Raw genomic sequence first — 25,531 nt, forward strand, 5'->3', positions numbered from 1 at the left:
AAATCCCATGGATGGAGGAACCTGGTAGGCTACAGTCCGTGGGGTCTCAAAGAGTCAGACATGACTGAGCAACTTCACTTTCTTTCTTTCACTTTGAAGTCTTGAAGAGACTGTCTAGATCAAAAGAGAGCCTAGTTGTTAAAGTGAGTCCAAAACTGAGATGGGAAATATCTCATCATTTAGAGGTCTTAAGAGGAAGAAGTCAGCAAAGGAGACATCACTGAGGCAAGAGGAAAATCATCCGAGCGTGATGTCACAGAAGTCAGTGAGAAACTGCTTCATCAAAGACAGAGTACCATCTATGTTGAATGTTGCTAACAGGTAAAAAGAAATAGTATAGAAAGTTTTTATTGAATTCGGCAATATGTAGCTCATTGGGGGCTTCCCTGGTGGCTCGGTGGTAAAGAATCCACATACTAATGTAAGAGACGTGGGTTCCATCCCTGGGTCTGGAAGATGCCCTGAAGAAGGAAAGGGCAACACACTCCAGTATTCTTGCCTGGGAAATCCCACAGGGACAGTGGAGACTTACGGGCTACAGTCCTGGGGTTGCAAAGAGTTGGACACAACTTAGCAGTTAAAACTGTAGCAGCGGCAACAGCAGGCTCGTTGGTATCCTTGGCAAGTTTAGCAGAGGGTGGACCAATTGAGTGGATTGAAGAGGCAACAGAGGTAAGGACACGGAGACCTTCAGCATAGACAAGACCTTCTAGAACTAACACCAAAAAAGATTTCCTTTTCTTCATGGGGAACTGGAATGCAAAAGTAGGAAGTCAAGAGATACTTGGAGTAACAGGCAAGTTTGGCCTCGGAGTACAAACTGAAGCAGGGCAAAGGCTAAGAGTTTTGCCAAGAGAACACACTGGTCATAGTAAATATCCTCTTCCAACAACACAAGAGACAACTCTACATGGACATCACCACATGGTCAATACCGAAATCAGATTAATTATATTCTTTGCAGTAGAAGATGGAAAAGCTCTATACAGTCAGCAAAAACAAGACTGGGAGCTGACTGTGGCTCAGATGATGAACTCCTTCTTGCAAAATTAAGACTTAAATTGAAGAAAGTAGGGAAAACCACTAGACCATTCAGGTATGACCTAAATCAAATCCCTTAGTGGAACTGACAAATAGATTCAAGGGATTAAATCTGATAGACAGAGTGCCTGAAGAACTATGGACATAGGTTCATGATATTGTTTAGAGGCAGTGATCAAGACCACCCCCAAGAAAAAGAAATGCAAACAGGCAAAATGGTTGTCTGAGGAGTCCTTACAAATAGCTGTGAAAAGAAGAAAAGCAAAAGGCAAAGGAGAAAAGGAAAGATATACCCATTTGAATGCAGAGTTTCAAAGGATAGTAAGGAGAGACAAGAAAGCCTTCCTCAGTGATCAATGCAAAGAAATAGAGGAAAACAATAGGATGGGAAAGACTAGAGATCTCTTCAAGAAAATTAGAGATACCAAGGGAATATTTCATGCAAAGATGAGCACAATAAAGGACAGAAATGGTATGGACCTAACAGAAGCAGAAGATATTAAGAAAAGGTGGAAAGAATACACAGAAGAACTATACAAATAAGATCTTCATGACCCAGATAACCATGATGGTGTGATCATTCACCTAGAACCCGATACCCTAGAGTCTGAAGTCAAGTGGGCCTTAGGAAGCATCACTATGAACAAAGCTAGTGGAGGTGATGGAATTCCAGCTGTGCTACTTCAAATCCTAGAAGAGGATGCTGTTAAAGTCCTGCACTCAATATGTCAGCAAATTTGGAAAACTCAGCAGCGGCCATAGGATTCGAAAAGGCCAGTTTTCACTGCAATCCCAAAGAAAGGCAATGCCAAAGAATGTTCAAACTACTGCACAATTGCACTCATTTCACAATGTAGCAAAGTAATGTTCAAAATTCTCCAAGCAAGGCTTCAACAGTACGTGAACTGAGAACTTCCAGATGTTCAAGATGAATTCAGAAAAGGCAGAGGAACCAGAGATCAAATTGTTAACATCCATTGGATTATAGAAAAAGCAAAAGTTCCAGAAAAACATCTACTTCTGCTTTATTGACTATGCCAAAGCCTTTGACTGTGTGGATCACAACTAACTGGAAAATTCTTAAAGAGATGGGAATACCAGACCACCTGACCTGTCTCCTGAGAAATCTGTATGCCGGTCAAGAAGCAACAGTTAGAACTGGACATGGAACAACAGACTGGTTGCAAATTGGGAAAGGAGTACATCAAGGCTGTATATTGTCATCTTGCTGAATTAACTTATATGCAGAGTACATCATGCAAAATGATGGGCTGGATGAAGCACAAGCTGGAATCAAGATTGCCAGGAGAAGTATCAGTAACTTTAGATATGCAGATGACACCACCCTTATGGCAGAAAGTGAAGAGGAACTGAAATAGGAGAGTGAAAAAGTTGGCTTAAAACTCAACATTCAAAAAACTAAGATCATGGCACCTGGTCCCATCAGTTCATGGCAAATAGATGCAGAAACAATGGAAACAGTGACAGACTTTATTTTCTTGGGCTCCAAAAATCACTGCAGATGGTGACTGCAGCCATGAAATTAAAAGATACTTGCTCCTTGGAAGAAAAGTTATGACCAAACTAGACGGCATATTAAAAAGCAGAGACATTACTTTACCAACAAAGGTCCATCTAGTTCAAAGCTATGGTTTTTCCAGCAGTCACGTATGGATGTGAGAGTTGGACCATAAAGAAAGCTGAGCCCTGAAGAATTGATGCTTTTGAACTGTGGTGCTGGAGAAGACTCTTGGGAGTCCCTTGGACAGCAAGGAGATCCAACTAGTCAATCCTAAAGAAAATCAGTCCTGAATATTCATTGGAAGGACTGATGCTGATGCTGAAGCTGAAACTCCAATACTTTGGCCACCTGATGGGAAGAACTGACTCACTGGAAAAGACCCTGATGCTGGGAAAGATTGAAGGCAAGTGGAGAAGGGGACAACAGAGATTGAGATAGTTGGATGGCATCACCGACTCGATGGACATGAGTTTGAGCAAGCTCTGTGAGTTGGTGATGGACAGGGAAGCCTGGCATGCTGCAGTCTATGGGGTGGCAAAGAGTCAGACATGACTGAGCAACCGAGCTGAACTGAACTGAGCATAGACAATTTTAGTGCTGTTGCAAAGAAGAGTGGGAGAAATGAGATGATAGGGTAAAGAGAAGGTTTTAAGATAGAAATGATTCAGTAGAAGTAACTGATAATACAGCAAAGAAAAAATCCTGAGACGGCATGGGGGGTGCAGCATGGGATCCAAATCACTGGGGCAGGGGTGGCAGGTGGGGGCCTAGGGCTGCCCTTTGGTAGGGGCAGCGATACACTTTTCATGATATCAGGAAGGAAGTCAGAGATGATGGGTGCAGATGCAAATAGGTTGGTGGCTTCTAGCTGGATGAGAATGTTCCTATCCAGTGATTTTTATTTTCTCAAAGAAATATGAGAAGTCATTAGTTATGGGGGAGTGACAGAAGAGAGTGTTGGAGTTTGAACAGAGAAAGCATGAAATACACTATCTCTGGGAGAGAGAAAATGAACTTACTAGGGGAATTCGGTAAGACTGACAGGAAAAGCCTAATGCCCTTTTGAGATCTATGGTCAAAATTTAAAGTGAAAGCCTCAGCCCTTGTTGAAGAAGGTGAATTCTTTGGTCCAACCAGAAATAGAATTTTACCAGGGGAGTATAATGGAGAAAGAGTTATGGCAATTGTAACATCTAAACTAGGTGACACAAGTTATGAATGTGAAAGTGAAAATTTTGGAGTTGTTTTTCTTTTTCTGGCTGTATGGCATGTGAGATCTTAGTTCCCCAACCAGGGATCAACCCTGTGAACCCTGCAGTGGGAGCATGAAAGCCTAACCACTGGACTTCCAGGTAAGTCCTGGTTTGGTGGTTCTGATGAAGTCAGACTCAGAAGTTACTATGTTGGCGGGGATTCCGAAATACAGATTTTTTTTTTTTAAGGGATGTTATTCCTGGCAATAACAAACAGGATTAACTATGATGTGGATGGGATGGCTAACAGGATAGAAGGAAAGATGGCTGGAGGTGAGGAGGTAAAGGATTGACAGAGTATTAGTGAGTGGTCATCCATTAAGATGTACAGAATTAGAAAAGAAGACATGAGCCATGGGCTAAAATTAACCAGAGGAATGATCCACCCAAAGGTCTCTAGATGACACTAATTAGGAGAGGTAATAAGGGAAATGGCTCATGCCCTTCGAAATAAGAAGGATGTTGCCCATTGGTTGATTCCATATATATCTTTTAATATGGTAATTTTAAAGTATCTTAATCTGTTCATCAAGTGTTTTGTGGTAGACTTAAGAAAAATGTTTAATTCCTTCTGTGATTTGTGCTTGTAAATAGTCTATATGCTGCTACTGCTAAGTTGCTTCAGTCGTGTCCGACTCTGTGCGACCCTATAGACGGCAGCCCACCAGGCTCCGCCGTCCCTGGGATTCTCCAGGCAAGAATACTGGAGTGGGTTGCCGTTTCCTTCTCCAGTGCATGAAAGGGAAAAGTGAAAGTGAAGTCGCTCAGTCGTCTGACTCTTAGCGACCCCATGGACTGTAGCCTACCAGGCTCCTCCGTCCATGCGATTTTCCAGGCAAGAGTACTGGAGTGGGGTGCCATTGCCTATATATATACCACAAAATCAAGGCCTTTTTGAGCAAAGAGAGCACTCACTTAAGCCTATTGAGACATTTATACTGCTAGAACCAATACTCCAATGAGGTTCCAAAATCAAATCAGTAAATGCCGTGTACGAAATCTGTAAAATTTTCTCCAATTCCATTGGCCCAGCACAAAGCTAATTTATGCTTTTGAACTGGAGACTACTGTTCTTTCTGGGGAAAGATACCAGCAGGCTGCTCATAAGGGCAATCAAGAAAGAAAAGGGTCTTCTAACATCTCTCCCCAGGAGCTGATAGCGCCCTGGCTATTTGCTTTTACGGGAAAATTGCTCTGGCGAACCCATTCAAATATCTCCCAGCAAATCAAGGTGGCCTACAGACAACTCCTTTTCCGCTCATTGGCCGACTGAAATCTTCAACCACTCCATTCCTCCCGCCTCTCATGAGAGCCAATAGGAGGGATGATTATCTTCGTAACCTAGCGTCATCAAGTACAGTACTTGCAATTGGCTATTGGAGCTACCGATCGAGAAGTAGGCGGGGCCATGCCAGCCACGCTATATAAGAAGAGGACAAAGGCGGCGCGCCGCCTGTGTCATCCGCCATCTTGTGCGAAGCAAGGTGGCCTTCACGTTCCCTGAACGTCTTCTCCGCTTTTGCCTCGACCGCCCGTTGATCACAGACATGTCTCGGGACCGGTTCCGAAGCCGGGGCGGTGGCGGTGGCGGCTTCCACCGACGCGGAGGAGGCGGCGGCCGCGGCGGCCTCCACGACTTCCGCTCCCCGCCGCCCGGCATGGGCCTCAATCAGAATCGCGGACCCATGGGGCCCGTGCCGGGCCAGGGTGGCCCCAAGCCTCAGATCCCGCCACCGCCTCCGCACCAGCAACAGCAGCAGCCACCGCCGCAGCAGCCGCCACCACAGCAGCCGCCGCCGCTTCAGCCCCCGCCGCACCAGCCGCCTCATCAGCCGCCGCCGCACCAGCAGCCGCCGCCGCCGCCACAGGACTCATCTAAGTCCGTCGTTCCTCAAGGACCTGGTTCGGCTCCCGGAGTAGGCAGCGCCCCTCCGGCCACCGGCTCGGCGCCGCCCGCCACACCCCCGACCTCGGGGGCGCCCACGGGGCCAGGCCCCACCCCGACCCCGCCGCCCGCTGTCACCTCGGCGCCCCCAGGTGCGCCTCCACCGGCTCCGCCGAGCAGTGGGGTGCCCACCACTCCCCCTCAGGCTGGGGGCCCGCCGCCTCCACCACCTGCAGGGGGTCCGGTGCCCGGGCCTAAGCAGGGCCCGGGACCCGGCGGCCCCAAGGGCGGCAAAATGCCAGGCGGGCCGAAGCCTGGCGGCGGCCCGGGCCTAACTACTCCTGGCGGCCACCCTAAGCCGCCGCACCGAGGTGGCGGGGAGCCCCGCGGGGGCCGGCAACACCATCCGCCCTACCACCAGCAGCACCACCAAGGGCCGCCGCCCGGAGGCCCCGGCGGCCGCAGCGAGGAGAAGATTTCGGACTCTGAGGTGAGTGTCAACCTGAGCTACGCGTCGGTTTTCCTAAGATGGCGGCGGCCCCCCTCCCCGCCCTCCATTTTGTCGGAGACCGGAAAGGGCGCCTGCGCGCGGGAGGCGGGGATGGGTGGGCGGGGCTGCGGGATGGAGGGGCGGATAGCGCGAGTCCGCTAGCGGCATCCCTGAGGAGGCCTCTGGGCTGGCAGAGGGTGGCTTGAGGAAAGTTTGACGGGCCCCGTTAAAGCTAACGGATCCTGGGGTCCAGAGTAAAGAGTATAGCGTGAAAGTTAGAATTGACGACATCGGGCGAGTTGTTCTCTTAACGCGTAGCCACAGGTTTCGTCGTTGACAGCAGAGTTTGAGTCGTTTTATTAATACCCTTCCACCCTTTTGATTTTTGTCCACTATAGTTTTGATGCTGTCAGGTACGTTAGGCATAAACGGTTGACGAGGTTCCTGATACAGAGCCTGCTCTCCAGAGAGGCTTGTCTTCTCAAGAGTATTCTGGTGGTTTAGGCTCTTTAATGTTATGGCTGATTAGTTTGGAAGTCAGGTTAGGCATGTGGTACGATCTTTAAATGCAACAGAAGAACAATGCTACTGGATTGGTAACATACTCAGTTTAGGGAAAAGACTTGTTTCTTCCTATTTGTAGAGGTACGTTTTATCTGAAAGTTTCCTTCCTTTTTTGTCAGGGGTTTAAAGCCAACTTGTCGCTCTTGAGGAGGCCTGGAGAGAAAACTTACACGCAGCGTTGTCGGTTGTTTGTTGGAAATCTACCTGCAGACATCACGGAGGATGAATTCAAAAGACTTTTTGCTAAATATGGAGAACCAGGAGAAGTTTTTATAAACAAAGGCAAAGGATTTGGATTTATTAAGCTTGTGAGTTTGGTATTTGTGTTTTTCTGGTGGAATTATCTTTTTTTTACTACTACGTAGTGTTTTTTGAACCAACAGAAAGATTTTTCTGTCACTCACAGAAAAGATGCAACTGCTGTATAGTGCATAATAGTATTAAAATGGGGGATTGGGTGGGTGTGTTGTCAGGGGAAGACTGGAGATAAGTTAAACTGAGCCGGCAGAATAGGATTGGGGGTTAGACTTATGGCAATTTTAGGGTGGGCATTAGCCAGTTTTGAGGTCATTAACTTTGAGTGTATGTCTTGATGCTTGCAGGAATCTAGAGCGTTGGCTGAAATAGCTAAAGCTGAACTTGATGATACACCCATGAGAGGCAGACAGCTTCGGGTTCGATTTGCCACACATGCTGCTGCCCTTTCTGTTCGAAATCTTTCACCTTATGTTTCCAATGAGCTGTTGGAAGAAGCCTTTAGCCAGTTTGGTCCTATTGAAAGGGCTGTTGTAATTGTGGATGATCGTGGAAGATCTACAGGGAAAGGCATTGTTGAATTTGCTTCTAAACCAGCAGCAAGAAAAGCATTTGAAAGATGCAGTGAAGGTGTTTTCTTACTGACAACGTAAGTTTTTATGTTTATCTTAGTAACTATTATTTATTAACATGAAGAAATTGCAGTAAAGCTGGAACAAAATTAAGATGGAACCATTTTTGTTGTTAGAACTCCTCGTCCAGTCATTGTGGAACCACTTGAACAGTTAGATGATGAAGACGGTCTTCCTGAAAAACTTGCCCAGAAGAATCCAATGTATCAAAAGTAAGAACGATTTCTTAAAGTATAAAGGAGAACTTGTTCATTTTTTTTGTTTTAAATTTTCAATTTTGTTTTGGGGTATAGCAGATTGACAGTGTTCGATAGTTCCAGGTGAACTGCTAATGGACTCAGCCATACATGCACATGTATTCATTCTCCCCCAAACTCCCTTCCCATCCTGTCTGCCATATAGCATTGAGCAAAGTTCTCTGTGCTGAACAGTAGGTTCTTGTTGGTTATCTATTTTAAATAATAGGAATGTATACATGTCTCACCCAAACTCGAACTATCCTTTCCCCTTCGGCAACCATAAGTTTGGAGAACTTGATAATTTTTCAGTTTTCCTTAATATGTAGAAAAATCTTACATGTGCTTAATGAAAACTTCAGGTTTAGAAAGCTAGAGGTTTTGAAGCAGTTATTCAAATACTTAGTGTTTGTCTCTGAGGTAGGTATATTTTATATGAAATCTTGTTCTGTTCTTAACAGTTGCTAAGATGTGTTGTAGATATCCTGGTTTTTCAGGGTTGGAAAAATATTCTTTGAATTGAAACTTGGGAAGTGGAATTAGGACAATGAGGAAGGTAGGATTGATCTTCATTGCTCATGTTACTGTCTAGTATCATCTTGGAATGTGTAAAGGACACTAAGAATCAAGGTAATTTTTGCCTTCTAGTATTTCTTAGACGTGAGAAGCCAGTGGAAGGACCAGTGTTTTTTAGGGGACATCAGATACATATATTTCTTGTGTGCATCCATAAATCGGTTCATATTTAAATATTGTCAGGGAGAGAGAAACCCCTCCGCGTTTTGCCCAGCATGGGACATTTGAGTATGAGTATTCTCAGCGGTGGAAGTCCCTCGATGAAATGGAAAAACAGCAGCGGGAACAAGTTGAAAAAAACATGAAAGATGCAAAAGACAAATTGGAAAGTGAAATGGAAGATGCCTATCATGAGCATCAGGCAAATCTTTTGCGTCAAGGTAAAATACATTCTGAATTTTGCCAACAGGATCATTTGCCTTTTGAGCTTATTAGAATTTGTTAATGTGAATCTATAACAAAATTTTCCAATGTTCAGATCTAATGAGACGCCAGGAAGAATTAAGACGCATGGAAGAACTGCACAATCAAGAAATGCAGAAACGTAAAGAAATGCAATTGAGGTACAGTTTTGTTAAACCTTTGTTTCAGTGTTAAGTGTACCTAAATTTTGCAGGTGAGTCTGTTGAGGTACAGAGATGTTAAATACTATGTCAGTGTTGGCTTAATGGTTAAATTGCAAAATAGAGATTTCTGTTACATGGCTCATTTACTTTGCTAGAATACATTTAGGGCTTTTCTCCTTAGTCACTGTCCCAACCTTCCATTTGCTGTAATGCTCTTAAGTAAACTACTAGTTTCCTTCAAGTTGAATTTTTTAAATGTGTGTAAAAATCTTTTGTTTTCATACTTGATGAATATTTCCAGGCAAGAGGAAGAACGACGTAGGAGGGAAGAAGAGATGATGATTCGTCAACGTGAGATGGAAGAACAGATGAGACGCCAAAGAGAGGAAAGTTATAGTCGGATGGGCTATATGGATCCAGTAAGTAAACTTTTGCAATGTAATCGGAGTTTTGTGGATACCTAGGGTGCAGATTTACTCAGTTAAATATCACTTTTCACATGGTAGCTGTTCTGCCCCCCTCCCCCCCTTTTTTTCCTTTTTAACCCAAGTGTTGTATGATTGATGTGCCTTGAGTTTTACCTTCTCCTTGGGTGGGCCAAAAGATTTCATTGGTTAGGAAGAAGCTTGCTTTATAGGTTTTTTGATAATGGCGTCTTTTTTTTAATTGCCTTATTGGTTTTTTTAAGTTCAAAACAATTTTTGTTAAGCTTTGAAAATTCCTTGGTAGTTAAGAATGCTTGTTATGGGTTTAGTACAAGTGTATGAAAGGATTTTTTTTATTTCAGAGAGAAAGAGACATGAGAATGGGTGGTGGAGGAGCAATGAACATGGGAGGTAAGAATGAAAATTAAATTAGTAATACTAATGAAGAGCAGTATTTCGGGTGAGTGGTAACCAGCATTTTTATTTCCTAGATCCCTATGGCTCAGGAGGCCAGAAATTTCCACCTCTAGGTGGTGGTGGTGGCATAGGTTATGAAGCTAATCCTGGAGTTCCACCAGCAACAATGAGTGGTTCCATGATGGGAAGCGACATGGTAATGTATCTTGTGGGACATAGTTCAAAAGGAAATTCTCATTCTCACAACTTACGTGTGTGTGTTTTTTTTGTTTTTTGTTTTTTTAATTTTTTAAGTAGGTGACTGGACTTCTTTTAGCTCCCCTATCTTGTAAATCCGTAATATTGATGAATACGTTGGCAACATAGAAGAACTCAATGTGGTAACCTCACCTGATAAGGTTGCCAATAAAAAGTCAATACTGTTAGTAGTAGTATGTTGGAGTTATCTTTGGCAATAAGTAGACTTAGGTGCTTTCCATTATCTTGCTTGTGTACTTTTGCACAATAGTTCATGGCAAATCCAAATTCTGAATGTTAGATACTACTGATTATTCTACATCCAAGTGAGTAATCAAATGGCAAGCTGTCATTCATTAAGCTGGTATTTGCCATAAGTGTGAATCAGACTTGTTTGTAGCTTGTAGCTTTAGGCATGTTTTAGCAACGTGTAGGACTTGGACCTACATTTGGTGTGACTTTATCCATGAAAAGGAAATTGTTTAGTCTTCGGACTCGTCGTTTCCCTCCTGTTGGGCCTGTCTTTAGGTGTACTTTCTAAAATAAATGGGCATCTCTCTTTTGCTACAGAATAGCAAAAGTCAATGTTATTTTTTAGCATACTAGTTGTGTGCATTTGATCTGAACCTTCTTGATGGTGTCATATTTTAGCAGTACAGATAGCCTGTCAGGATCCTTTAGAACAACCAAGAGAATTGGTCTGAGTGGTGATATCGGGATTTTACAATCCTTAGAAGGACTGAATATTTGCTGTAGAGGTGGGATTGGAGAAAAGTGCTTTGTCACAACTGAATTGAATCTAATTAGTTCATCTACAGTCTTTTGGCAAAGGAGAGAAGCTGCAGCAAATAGCTCACTAGATTCATTTTACAAATAACAAGGATTTAGAATGGGGCCTCATCTACTTAAGGCTTTGAAGATTAGAGTCATAAATAGTTGGAGGGTTAAATGTAGCACTGTTAGCTCTAAAATGAATTTTAAAAATAATGTGGGTTATATTTTGATTTATATGCTTCCTAATAACCAGATGTAGGTTGTATATAAAATTTGTAACTAATTTGACATGTTCCCACAGTTCAGATTCTATAGTCCTTGTTACGTGTAGTTCCTGGGTTCTAAGATGATGTAACAAGCCCCCAAATTTCCTTTTCACCTTTTTAAGATAATACAAATGCGCTGAAAACCTAAAATTGTTACGATTTTGAAATAGTTTGAAGGATTAGGATTTAGTCTTAAGTAGCCCTAGTATTTTGTAGGAAGCATGTTGAAATTATTTATAATAGTTTTAAACCTTGAGGCCTTTTTTAATTTCTGGGGGGTTTTGTTGGATTTTTGTTCTGTTTGGGGGTTTTGTGTTTTGAGCAATACTCTTAATAATTGGTCTGCTTTATATGAATTTGAAAGATAGTTCAGGCTGGTGTGCTTGCATATCTGTAGGGTTACTCTGTTTGGGATCATAGGTTTCTATGACTAGAATTAACCAAAAACTAGATGGAATAAAGTCCTGCTTTATTGCAGTCACTTAAGTTTGGTGTTAATGCTGTTTGGGAGACACTCAAAACACGGAATCATAACTGTCGGGACTTTCCACAGACATAAGGGAAAATGAAAAGTTGGGCTGTTAACGAGGGTGGGCTGTATATTCAGCTAATTGCAACTTTGAAGAACAGGAGTGTGAACATAATTTCTCTGGTTTTATGTAGTGATGGCTGTGAAGGTGATATACTTGGAGAGAATATGGCAACACTTAAATCAAATTACTGTGCCGGTTAAGTGACTAAACCTATTAGTCTTCTATTCTTTTTCTTTTTGTAGTCTGGTAGCATTTTATTAAAAACTTTGAACCTTTTTAAGATTTCTGCAAATTAGCAGATGTGTCTTAAGATCTTGAAAGCACAAGGTTTCTTATGCAGCACATACCACTAACTGGTGAGTAGGTCTTTGTCACTTCATTGAGTGAATTGAATCTGTCTGGTTGGGCTTGTTAGGCTTACTTGGAAATTAAATTTCCTGTTCAGACCTTGAAAGTGAGAAGTTTGTAAGCTTTTCAGTGGGTTAATCTGATGTGAAATTTCTTAAAACTCATTTTGGAATGGGTTTTCACATCTGCACTAATTCTTAAATTTTTTAGCACTACAGGGAAGATCTATTCTTTGAAACAGGTGTATGAGAATGGCTCAAGTGGGAACATACCACAAGGCATGTATTATCGTAAACTAATTTTCAAATTACCCTTTTTTCCTTTCTATGTTCCCGGTACCTGTGGATCGACTCATTGGTGATTGTATCGACGAACGTTGACTACGGAACCTTCTAAAATATTTACTTAACACACATGGACATCAACTACATATAATGAACTGTTAATTACTGTTCCAATAGCGTACTGAGCGCTTTGGGCAGGGAGGTGCGGGACCTGTGGGTGGACAGGGTCCTAGGGGAATGGGGCCTGGAACTCCGGCAGGATATGGTAGAGGGAGAGAAGAGTATGAAGGCCCAAACAAAAAACCCCGATTTTAGATGTGATATCTAGGCTTTCATTCCAGTTTGTTTTTGTCTTTTCTTGTTTAGATACCAGTCTTTTAAATTCTTGCATTTTAGTAAGAAAGCAACCTTTTTATGGATGTTAGTTTATTGACCTAATATTTGTAAATGGTCTGTTGGGGCAGGTAAAATTATGTAATGCGGTGTTTGCAACAGGGGAATTTTTTTTTCCTTTTTTTTTTTTTTTAAACTGTATAATGTCCCTCAAGTTACGGCAGTGTACCTGTGCCACTGAATTTCCAAAGTGTACCAATTTTTTTTTACTGTGCTTCAAATAAATAGAAAAAATAGTTATGATATTGATCTTCAACTTTGCCATTCATGCTTCTATGCACATTAGGCTAGGTATTCCACTTGGAAAGCATAAGAGTGTCTAGGCCTTTGAATGGCATGTGCCATTTCTGGGAAATGTTATTTGTAGGCTAAGTATTGCTTTCTACTTATAAGTACCCCCTTGTTTTAAAAAGAAGAAATGCTTATAAAGTAGTTTCATGATTTGATTTGTTTGGCAAGGAAGCAAGCTGGTGCTAAGTATTTTTAAATGGCTATGTAAGCAAAGCTGAACTGTAAATCTTCATTCAGGAATGTGTATCAAGATTATGGAATGGGTGTAAGACTATTGGTAGGGGGAGAAAGTGGGTATGACTTAAATGGATCTTTTATGGCCCTATGATCTATTCTTTCCTTGAAAGTTTCTGAAGAAAAAGTGGAAAGATCATTTTGTTGCATTCCTCCATTCTTGTTTTTAAAAAACGAGTCCCAAGCCCTGCAAACGGCTTGTATTGAACTTTCACGTTTGAATTAAAGATTGTTAAACATGAAGCCTTTTCATGTATTACTTTTAAGTGATTTATAAAGGTGGAGTTTAGTGTGAATAATTCAATTCAAAAATAAGAGGTATAGTTAATCATAAAGTAGGTTAGAAATGTATATACTTGTACTTTTACATCTCCTTGTGCTACTTCTATTGGGCAAAATCTGTAGGACTATGAAAACACCTGTTTTCTAAGAGCTTGTAGTGACTATTAGTAACATAGGGTTTCAGAGAACCATTCTTACGAAACATTTTTGTTTTTCATAGTTTACTTTTGATGTGGCACAAAATCTGGAGAGAGTTGCTCATGCTACACAGTACAGATGTTCCTTCCTCCCACCATAAAGCTTTTGGAGTGTTTTCGATGGTGTTGTCAGTTTAACGTCAACTTCATTGACTCTCCTTCCATCAGAGACATTTTGACTTATTAATAAAATAGTTTGTTACTGGTGTCTGTTGGTACAATGGGAACACCTGTTTTTCCGGTGTATATATAAGCAGAGGAACAATTTCCTAAAAGTAGTAGGTAAAGTAATTGAATGGTCTGGCTTTGATTTTAGCTATATTTCCATTCAAATTGGTACATTATAGAACTCTTACTATGGAATGTGTCTTCCTCCTTTTCACCTCTTTTAGTGTTAATTGGCAAAAGTAAAATTCTAAATCAAATCTTTGTTTAAATGCTGAAGTTTTAGTATTGTGCCTGAGTACAAAGGGAAACCTATGGTTGCAACAGTGGAGCACTGTGCATAGGAAACCTGTTAATACTAAAACACTAGTGGAGTATAAAGGCTTGCCACCAAATTCTGGTTGTGTGACTGACAGGTACCTGGTGTGCTGATTAAGGGAGAGAATCTCATTAGAAAATGTTCATTATTTCTGTTCACCAAGACACTTGGAAATGAGTAGTTCTACCATAATTATAGGAAGAAGTTTTGTCCCAAGTCATTAATTGGTGATAATGTATGAGATTTTCTGTACTGGAAACAAGGGTCTTGATTCGAAAGGAGTCCATTACAATTTGAATTGTATGGTAGGGACTCCGTTAATGATAAGAAAATAAGGGGTGTTCATGGGACACCCACAGAGGGTGAACTTGAATGTGTGGGTGGGGGCTGGTGGGGAAATGGGAAAATCTGCCTATAAAATTAATGTTTCAGTTTATTTTTCAGATTACATGCCTTTCTTTGTAAGGGATGCTGGCACAGACCCCTAAAATAAGCTTTTCGTAGTACCGTTCCTTTGAAGAGTGGTGAAGGATGCTAATGGATAATCTTCTGAAAGTTGTGGTTTTGATAGCCTTACTGTGTAGAATTGCTAAACATTGTTTAGCAAATAATGTTGCTTAGTTTTAACGAAGTTTTGACTTTTATCACTGAAATAGCAGTGTATCGAGGGTTGGAAGCTACTCAGACTTTGAACAAGTCTTGCAATGTATATGATAGCCTAATGTGAATTTAAATCATCTTAAAAAGTAGATCCTAAAAGCTGATTTACGAAACTTGGGGTGGGAAAGGGAAGGTACTAGTTCAGAAGTATTTTGGCTATTCTCATTTAAAGAAACCACCTGCCCCCATTTCCTCTTCTCCACTTTCTCTCATAATTTTAAGAGGAACACTTGATTGTTTTTAAACTAACTGCTCCTCTAATTACTCCTTATCTTTAAAAACTGCATTCTCAAAGAGATCCCAGTGTATTTAATAGGTACTTTAGAAACTTAACCCATTGGCTCATGTTTAGTGAAACCATAATCCTCTTCACTTAAAACACTAATTAAACTTCTAAGAAGTACTGTAAACCCCACCACTCTTTATTAGATGTATTATATCACTAATATAAATACACAATAATTTGGGAAATTGTAATGTTACGCCTGTGCAATTTTTGTAAGTGGCATATCATGGCAGATAAAAATTTAGATACTTGGCTTTTCTTGGGCTAGCCACTAAGTTTGTGGCGGAATATTTTCTGGTGTTCTTGGACTGCAATTGTGCACTATTAAAGTAGTGGCCTGCTACATAACTGCATTTAGCCAGCATTTCTGCAGTGCGTAACTGTGAGGAACGTAGTACCGCAAATGGCAATGGACATTAGGACCCGGATGTAGTATTCCTGCTTGCTCCGAGATTCTCATTGCCGACTGCATACAGGTAGGTAACAAGCAATATAATCTAACTTGGTGACTTGCTATGTACTTTTATTCCGTGGGCATTCTGACATCATACTTCTGACAATGAAATTACAGTGCAGCACCTAACACGTGTATGATAAAGCTAGCTTATATCAAAACTGCGTGGGTTTGGGTTTAGAGCTGTAATTGGTCAGGCAGAGTGCAGTGCTGTTGCAGTTCTCAGGTAAAAAGTGCAAACTAGAACGTTTGGTCTGTATCTGGTTCAGGGCTGTGGTGTTTAGTTGCATCAAAACTGAAGATAACATGAAACACATCAGTGGGGTGGGGGGGGGACCATACCATATTTGTAAAGTAGAGTGCTGTTAGCATCCTGACACAGACTGTGTATAGCATGTGACAATTAGTTTCTGTTACAGCAAACTGACCTCCCTATAGGTCAGCATATCAATTTCAGAGTGTAATCTTGGTTATTACTCCACAGGGTTGAGTGAATTAAAACTAAAAGTACAGGGTTTTTTTGCAATGTGATTTGAACATTTTTTTAAATGGGCTCCATGGGAACAGCTTTGTTACTAACTGGGGGCATAGATGGGAATCTAACATGAATAGTTCAAGTTCTGTGACTTGTCTAAATATGTCTATACTCTAAACCTGGGGGAAGATGGTGTAGCATGTTGACTTGCCTATTGAATACATATTGGGAATCATTTCCCAATTGTAAGACTTCGTCGTATTCTGTAGGATAACTGCAAATGTTCAGGGTAGCTTTTTGAATTTGGTTCCCTTAGCTTTTTAGGGATGAGATGTTGCAATCCAAACTGTTCAATTATCAAAATAGAAAGTCTTCAAAAGCACCCTCTTTGTTGTTCAGGATTTAAGCTTTGCATCGACAGTTGTTCCAGACCTCAATTCAACTGAACATTGGTCTATGAACTGATTTTTAGCTAGCATGCATGAGAAATAGCTTTCATGTATAATGTTTTCTGCTCTGTAACTGGAAAGTTTGGTTTACTTCGCATAAATGTTGGCAAAACTCTTCATGATTATGAGAATTTCTTTTGTATCAAGAAAAATGGCTTGCTCTTGGGCAAGCAATTCACATGGTGGGGACAGACTTGTAACTTTAATATGTAGTCCATTCAACCAAATGACTTGACTCCTGCTAGATGAAAGAACAAATGGTGACTAGTTTAGGTCTGTATTAGTAATACAGTGTACATCAAACATAATGCTCAGTATTAGTGACAATAGTGTCACGAAATTGGCATGCAATTCTGATGGGGTTTTCCTATGGCATAATCCATGAAGTTGGTAGCCAACTCTTGGCTACCATGGCTCAGTGATTGTTTAGAAATAAAAGATCAGGTTTATTTCTTAACAGTCAATAGCACTTTTGAGAGAATGTACTTAATATATGGACATCATCCGGTTGGGGGGTAATTTTGCCTCATTCTGCTTATTTCAAGATGAAGAGGGTTTTGCACTTTCAATGAGAAACCTGTGGCTTAAGTGGATTCTTACTAGTCAATTTGTATGTAGCTGTAATTTGTGAATTTTAGTGCAGAGGGTCTTTTTAAAAATCAGTCAAAAAACGGGATAAACGGGTTTCAATAGTAACTATATCCCAGGTGCTTGCATTGTATTTCATAGTCTTTTCTTACTACAAACAAATTATTGTTAATGACAATGGTCGCAAGTTCAGAGGTGTGATGCCAGAATGCATTTTCGTACTGTTAGGCCCTTGGGAATAGATACCGGTGCTTTATGAAAGATGAAAGAAATGCAATGGGTGCTCTTCATATAAGGTTGCAAAACCTGCAAAGAATGCAAAATAGTCTCATTTTTCCCGATAAAGAGATGCGTGTGACTAGTTTTGGACTTTTAACCTTAATGGGGGTTGCATGTTTCTTATTGTTAATCATTGTCAGCTGCAGTGACAGGATCCACAGTCCTGCATTTACTGCCTTAACATTAATGATTTTGGATAGGTTTTAGAGAGCTGGGATGTTTGTTCTGGGCCTTTATTTGGTTTGGGCTTTAGCTGATAACGTTTCAGTGCTCTGTCAGCTAGTGCAGTTCTCAAATGGCTGCCTGTTAGGGAAAGAATTCAGAGGATTTGGCTGCTCCTAATCATCTGTCATTGCTGCTAGATAATGATTGGCAATTTTTAAGACTCAACTGTGGAAATCACACAGTTGTTGGTAAACCATCAAACATAAATGTTGCTTTTGAACACCAGTGCTGAAAAGATTTATTCAGAGGGTGAAAAGGGGGCTGGATGCAGAATAGGATAATCTGGAGAATGGAGGAAGAATGCAAAACGATATAGTATCCCTTATGGATGGTACATGTGCAACAGGGAACTATTTCATATACCCTTGGCAGTCTCTGATAACAGGGAGGAAGAAAAACCTGGAATTTGGATTAAGGCTGATCTTTCTGGTTTTTGTGCACTGTGGCTCTGCCAGGCATATATAGTGAAGGTGAATGTCTTCTCCCTCAGAAAAACTCAGGTTCCTTGCTGTCCTGATAAGGCATAGCTTCCCTGCCGTAACTTAAAACTCAGTGAGGACTTAAGAGGGAAAGAATGAGGCAAATACATAGGATTGCAGGATAACAACTGCATTGTTGTGTACTGTGGAACGGGGAGGGCACTCTTGGAGGACTCCTGCTGAAGGTGGTCAGTCCACCTGAGAATGGAAGACATACTTGGTGGGGAGCAGGGTATGTGCTTTTATATGAAAAGAGCCGATGTCAAAACTCATTTGGTGTGAGGTAAACGTTGTCACATACCTTCACATAAGGGATAGTATATTTTGGGTTGCAGTCAAACTTCATTGTGCTCAGACTGGTGAAAATGCAGTTAGGCTTTTGTAAATACAAAGAAGATACAGTTCTCATTCTAATTCAGGTGTCTACTGCTACTTCAGAATGATTTTAGATTCCACCCCCCACCATGAAGTTTCTTCCTATTTTTTATGCTGTAACTTGCCCCCAATCTTTGTTTCTGGAATTTTACTCTTTAAATTTTGAAATTAACTAGCATTTCAAATCTTCATGCCCTTGTCTTTTATATTAACTTTTTCTTATTATTCTTTAGGTGAGAATGATTGATGTTGGCTGATAACTGGAGTGCTCATTCACTTGAAGTAAGCTTCTTGAAAGTCTACCTATTAAGGATTTGGGGTTTGGTTTCTATTTAATGGTTAAATGATTTGTTTTAACTGTGTGGGGTGAAAGCTATTTGATTTTTAAGAAGTTCACCTCTTGATACCCCTGTATTTTTGTTTTTTAAAATAGATGTGTGTGGGTGTATATGAGTTGCAAAGAGAAACAGCTGGGAATATTTATTATAAAAATGTTAAATAATAGAAGAAAAAGATGGAGTTAGAGCAGAAAAGGCTTGAATTTGTGGAGAAATGCTGTATTTTGTGGTACTCTAAAATCAACTTTGGACCAATTCAGAAATCTCCTTGAGATTCCTTTTACATTATAAATTTTGAAGAACAGTTTCGTCACTGGTAGCGAGAATTCCTTAAGTACGTTTGACCCTTGAACAACATGGGTTTGTGCTTCAGGGGTTTACTTAATGATGCAGATTTTTTTCCAATAGATGCATACTACAATGCCAGGTCTTAACCTAAACAGTAACATGAAGCTGAAAGTTGCTTAGTTGTGTCCAACTCTTCGCAACCCCATGGACTGCAGCCTGCCAGGCTCCTTTGTCCATGGAATTATCCAGGCAGGAGTACTGAAGTGGGTAGCCAGCTGTTCTTCTCCAGGACATCTTCCCAACCCAGGGATTGAGCCCAGGTCTTCTCCCTTGCAGGTCAATTCTTTTTACTGTCTGAGCCACAAGGGAAGCCCATAGACAAAAAAAAAACAACCAATATTGAAATCCAAACCTATGCCAAAATATATACCTGTTGATGTCAGAATAAAGTGTACATGTTCAAAATCGGTTTAAAAATGTTTAAGATATGCCAAGTATGTTACCATAACAGTTATATTTTAATGATAGGTGGATATAAATTCTCAAGACGTCACACAGCATGAGCTGATCAAGAAGGAAAGCCACAACTTGTTAGACTGATGAAGTACTGAGGTAAGTTGAGATTCTTAACTCTTAAACTATCCTCAGGGACTTCCCTGGCCGTCCAGTGGTTAAGACTTCGCCTTCCAATGCAGGGAGTGAGGGTTCAATCCCTGGCAGGGAGCTAAGATCCCACATGCCTCGGGACCAAAAAACTAAAGCATAAAACAGAAGCAGTCTTGCAACAGATTCAACAAAGACTTTAAAAATGGCCCACATCAAAAAACATCGAAAGAAAAAAATTGTCTTCAGAAGGAATCTTGGGTGGTGTAAAGATAACTACTTATGTGGATATCTTATTTTAATTTCTTCTATGTTAAAACTTTTTTGTAGCAAGTATGTTTTTATAACAGTTACTTAAATATTTAATCTTTTTTTTTAAAGTCTTGAGGTGTGGTAGGCCTTGTCTTTAGTCTTATTTGGCTAAAGCCTCAGGAAAAACAGGGACTTGAGTTTTTAATAAAAATAAATATAGTTATATTTACCTTTGCATCCATACAACAATGCAGAGGAAGATTCAGAAGATTTGAAGTTCTATTTTTCATCCAGATAGTTAAATGGTGGGGTCACTGATAGAATTGATGGAAAACAAAATCTAGAGGGTTGGCAATTTTAAAAGGCAATTCAACTCTGCTTTTCTGGCTAAAAAGCAGTCATAGACATTATGTGGACAAATGGAAACAGTCACTGCGTTCCAATAAAGCTTTTTTTTTTTTTTTACAAAATGGGCTATAGACAGTAGCTTCCCTGTTTCATGTAATAAAAATTGCATATGTTCATGGTATCACTTAGGTATAAAGGGCTATCATAATCAGTTGGATTTTATTTTAATTCAGTTGAATTTTAAACAAATGGGAGAATTGAGAGCTATGTCTTATACCTTAGAAAGTGTTAGTTGCTCAGTTGTGTCTGACTCTTTGCAACCCCATGGTCTGTAGCCCGCCAGGCTCCTTTGTCCATGGGACTTCTCAGGCCAAGAATACTGGAGTGGGTTGCTATTGCCTTCCCCAGGGGATCTTCCTGACCCAGGGATCAAACTTGGGTCTCCTGCATTGGGGTTGGATTCTTTACTGCCCGAGCCACCAGAGGGTGCCAATTAATGGAATGTCTTGAAGAGATCTGCCTTTTAAAGAGTTTGGTTGTAACTAAAAGTTCTTGTAGAAGATGGAAATAAAATTTAATAAACTTTGCTAGGTCAAATACTTCTGCTGCCACATTCCTTGGTTAAAGTTTACCTGATTGTTTCTGATAAATATTTGAGACCTTGATACCTAACTATTACAACTTTTGGAATAATTGTTTCCTTTTAATTGGCAGGATCATGTGAACTGTGTCTTGAAAACCAGTGAGGAAAAGAGCAAAGAGAGGAATCAACCTGTTGTTGAATAAAAATGTTTCAAGATGGGATTTTGTTTGGTTTTGTTTTTAAGTAGGAGTCTATTTTCTAGAATTTTCCATAAATGTCAGCAACTTATTTTTCAGTGGCATTGAAGAAGTCATTCCATATTATAAGTTTAAAACATTGCATAATTTAGGACTTTTATTTCTTGAGGCCTTTTTGGCAGAGCTGCTTCAGCCTTCCCCGCCCCCAGCCTCTTAATTACTAATCAACCCGATGCCCTTATTTATTCACGGATTTAGCTGTCATTATCATAAAAATTGCCTTCAGGGACTTCCCTGACTGTCCAGTGGACCAGTGCAAGGGGCACAAGTTTGAGCCCTGATTGGGGAATTAAGAGCTCATATGCTGCCCGGTGTGGCCTTAAAAAGAAAAAATTGCGTTCAGTCTTCATAAGTTTTAGTCTTGGAGTTACCATGTGATTGGCAATTGTTAATTGCTACAGAGGTGGCATAGGATGAAAGAGTTAGCATTACCGACTTAGATGGACATGAATTTGAGCAAACTACAGGAGATGGTGGAAAGACAGAGCTGTTAAAGGACTCTTCACACCAAATTAATGTGAGGTATATATTCAAAACTAATTTTTAACTTTTTTTGACAAGTTACATATTCAGCTGCTAAGCCCTGTCCCAACTCTGCAACCCCATGGGCTGCAGCACACTAGGCTTCTCTGTCCTTCACTGTTTCCTGAAGTTTGCTCAAAAAACTCATGTTGATGACACCATCCAACTGTCTCATTTTCTTGCCCCCTTCTGCCCTCTTTACCTTCCTAGCATCAGGGTCTTTTCCAGTGAGTCAGTTCTTTGTATCAGGTGGCCACAGTATTAGAGCTTCAGCATCAATCCTTTCAATGAATATTCAGGGTTGATTTCCTTTAGGATTGACTGGTTTGATCTTGCTGTCCAAAACACCTAAGAGTCTTCAGCACCACAGTTTGAAAGCATCGGTTTATCAGCACGGTTCAGCTCACATTCATATGTGACTACTGAAAAAACAGCTTTGATTGTAGGGACCTTTGTGAAATGTCTCTGCTGTTTAATATGCTATTGTATTTGACAAGTTTAACCTCACGCTATAATAGGGTCAAAGAAGAATCCCTACCTTGCAAGGTTATTGGATTAGTTGCTATTTTTAAGTGTATGTAGGGAAGTGAGGGGAGCTTAAGTTGAGAACAAGTCCACAAGGTTTTTAACAAATATATGAGGCATGTACTAGTTTGCACGCCTTCCATCTTCGGTGTTAAAATGGGTTGGGAGATGTCCCCAGTGATCCAGGGTCTTAATCCATCTTCAATGCAGAGAATGGAGTTTCAACCCCTGGTTGTGGAACTTGATTCCACATGAGTGACTGCCTGTGAGCTGTAGTGCCCATGCCCAGCAACAAGAGAATCTCATGCCTGTGCCATGGTGGAGACCCAACACAGCCAAGTTTTAAAAAGTTCTCAAAAAAAAGTTCTCGACATCCTTGAGGTTAGGGAGAATGAGAGGAGGCAAAGACTCAAGTTCAGTTGCTCAGTTGTGTGTGACTGCAACCCCATGGACAGCAGCACACCAGGCTTCCCTGTCCATCACCAACTCCCAGAGCCTACTCATGTCGATAGAATCAGTGATGGCATCCAACCATCTCATCCTCTGTCTTCCCTTTCTCCCACCTTCAATCTTTCCCAGCATCAGGATCTTTTCAAATGAGTCAGTTCTTCGCATCAGGAGGCCAAAGTATTGGGAGTTTCAGCTTTAGCATCAGTCCTTCCAGTGAATAATGAGGATGGACCTCTTAGGATGAACTGGTTGGATCTTGCTGTTAAGAGTCTTCACCACCACCACAGTTCGAAAGCATCAGTTCTTTGGCACTCAGCTTTCTTTATAGTCCCACTGCTATCCATACAGGACTGCTGGAAAAACCGTAACTTTGACTAGATGGACCTTTGTTGGCAAAGGAATGTCTCTGCTTTTTAATGTGCTGTCTACATTAGGAGCAAGCGTCTTAATTTAATGGCTGCAGTCACCATCTGCAATGATTTTGGAGCCCCCCAAAATAAGTCTCGTTTCCCCATCTATTTGCCATAAAGTGATGGGACTGGATGTCATGATCTTAGTTTTCTGAATGCTGAGTTTTAAGCCAGCTTTTTCACTCTTATTTTCATCAAGAGGCTCTTTAGTTCTTCACTTTCTGCCATAAGGGTGGTGTCATCTGCATATCTGAGGTTATTGATACTTCCGGCAATCTTGATTCCAGCTTGTGCTTCATCCAGTCCAGCGTTTCTCATGATGTACTCTGCATGTAAGTTAAATAAGGGTGACAATATGCAGCATCGATGTACTCCTTTCCTGATTTGGAACCAGTCTGTTCCATGTCCAGTTCTAACTGTTGCTTCTTGACCTGCATACAGATTTCTCAGGAGGCAGGTTGGGTGGTCTGGTATTCCCATCTCTTTAAGAATTTTCCACAGTTCGTTGTGATCCACACAGTCAAAGGCTTTGGCATAATCAATAAAACATGTTTTTCTGGAACTTGTGCTTTTTCGATGATCCATTGGATTTTGGCAATTTGATCTCTGGTTCCTCTGCCTTTTCTAAATCCAGCTTGGACATCTGGAATTTCACAGTTAACGTACTGTTGAAGCCTGTCTTGGAGAATTTTGAGCATTACTTGACTAGCGTGTGAGATGAGTGCAATCATGCAGTCTGGGGAAAGACTCGGAATAGAGTAAAGCGCCAAATAGGAAAATATCCTGTTACTAAGAATTTAAAGATTTAACACAGCATGGTATTCCCCAAACTAATTTACTTAACAACTAGTGAACACCTAAATGTATGAATAAAATTAAACCTAGAAGATGAGTAAACGTTCATGACTTTGAGTTGGGCAGGAGATTATTAAATATGACACCGAAAAGGTGTTGAACAATAAAGGGGCATATTGGGTTTACCAAAATTAATCACCTTTCTTCAAAGAACATTGAGAAGTGAAAAAAGTCACAGAAGAAAATATTTGCAAGTCATATCTGGTTAGGGACTTGGATCCAGGCAATAAGTCCAACTGAGAAATAGACCTAGGATTTAAATAGAAATTAGTTCAGGGAAGACATAGAAAACTGCCAGGTAACTACATGAAAAGTTGCTTGGCATTATTGGTAGAAACGTATGGATTTCCCTGGCAGTCCAGTGGTTAGGACTCCATACTTGCAGTGCAGGGGCCCGGCTTCCATCCCTGGTTGTGCAGCCTGGCCGTGAAAAATACATATACCGTGAGATACTACTTCACACTTTCAAGATGTCTGAAGATAATGTGATGACTCTAGTTCATAAACACTGCATCGTAGAATTGAAATTTGCTAAGAGAGTAGAACTTTAAATGTTTTCACACGAAGCAGTTGATGGGTGCTTTCATAAGGTATCCTAGTCACAATGTACACTTTATTATACAATTGTGTTTGTCAGTAATACCTCAATAAAAGTTGGAGAAGGAAAAAAGATACCACTTCACAACTACTAGATTGAGTGTTGGCAGAAATGTGGAGAAATCAGAGCCCTTATACACTATTGGAAGTGTAAAATCGTGTAGCCATCTTGGAAAATGGTAGCAGTTGCTCAGTTACCATATGACCCAGCAAGTCTAATAATCTGAGAAACAAAAACATGTTCACAAAAGTTTGTACATGAATGTTTATAGAATCATAACAGCCAAAATGTGGAAATAAAAGTCACGGATGAATGGATAAACAGTGATATGTGGACTATTAGCCATAAAAAAGAATGAAGTAGTGATATGTGCTACAACAGAAGTGAAGCCAGTCACAAAAGATCACATACTATGTGATTCTATTTGTATAAACTGGCCAGAACAGGGAAATCTACAAAGTAGGTAAGTGGTTGCTTAGGACTGGGGAAAAGGTGTTGAGAAATGGGAAAGCAGGAATAAGGGTGTAATTGCTAAAGGATACAGCGTTCCTTCTTGAGGTAATGAAAATATTCTAAAGTAACTAGTAATGGATGCATGTATCTCTGAATATACTAAAAACTATTAAATCATGTTCTTTGGAGGAAATTGGATGGTATGTGAATTACATCCCAATAAAATGGTTTTTAAAAAAAGACTGTTGTAGTGGTATAAGAAGAGGCCAGAGCAGTAGGTAGAGGTAAGATCATTTGTAGGCCATTATTAAGGATTTTGATTGTAACACTTTCCTTTTGTTCTTTTTGCAAGCAGCTTGAGCAAGAGGCACTGAGATGACCCAGATTATTAAAATTGCCTCCTAAATTGTCTGACCCCTTGCCCACTGTTGTCCATTTCAGCAGTTTCCATTATCTAATGCTTCATAACAAACTACCCCTAAGTTTAGTGACTTGGGACAAGAAATTATTATGGTGTTGAGAGTTGATTGGCCTCAGCAAGGTGGACAGACACTGGAGCTTTTGTATTCTGAAGACACTTGAACCAAGATGGCT

The 25,531-nt window shown here is 40.7% G+C and overlaps 1 protein-coding gene and 1 long non-coding RNA gene across 3 annotated transcripts; one reads left to right on the plus strand and one right to left on the minus strand.

Annotated features, from left to right (window-relative positions):
- Positions 1-5,267: 5,267 nt before the first annotated feature.
- Positions 5,268-21,088, plus strand: SFPQ (splicing factor proline and glutamine rich). 2 transcript variants are annotated; one of them, XM_081489026.1, is made up of 13 exons: positions 5,268-6,191; positions 6,875-7,063; positions 7,358-7,659; positions 7,759-7,854; positions 8,638-8,834; positions 8,933-9,017; positions 9,322-9,439; positions 9,808-9,856; positions 9,937-10,058; positions 12,482-15,607; positions 18,689-18,737; positions 19,610-19,693; positions 20,999-21,088. In XM_081489026.1, the coding sequence occupies exons 1-10, from the start codon at positions 5,364-5,366 to the stop codon at positions 12,617-12,619; spliced, it is 2,124 nt and encodes a 707-aa protein (XP_081345152.1). In that variant the 5' UTR covers positions 5,268-5,363; the 3' UTR covers positions 12,620-15,607; positions 18,689-18,737; positions 19,610-19,693; positions 20,999-21,088. The 2 variants fall into 2 exon arrangements, with proteins under 2 accessions (XP_081345152.1, XP_081345153.1); XM_081489027.1 differs by lacking the exon at positions 12,482-15,607.
- Positions 19,155-23,710, minus strand: LOC145505874 (uncharacterized). Its single transcript, XR_014053331.1, has 2 exons — positions 21,849-23,710; positions 19,155-19,435 (listed from the first exon to the last, which is right to left on the minus strand). It is a non-coding gene; the product is annotated as an uncharacterized LOC145505874 (long non-coding RNA).
- Positions 23,711-25,531: the final 1,821 nt, after the last annotated feature.

Source organism: Giraffa tippelskirchi, chromosome 5 (genome assembly GCF_054371585.1).
Source record: "Giraffa tippelskirchi isolate mGirTip1 chromosome 5, T2T-mGirTip1v1.2.pri, whole genome shotgun sequence".
In the NCBI taxonomy this organism is placed as follows: domain Eukaryota; kingdom Metazoa; phylum Chordata; class Mammalia; order Artiodactyla; family Giraffidae; genus Giraffa; species Giraffa tippelskirchi.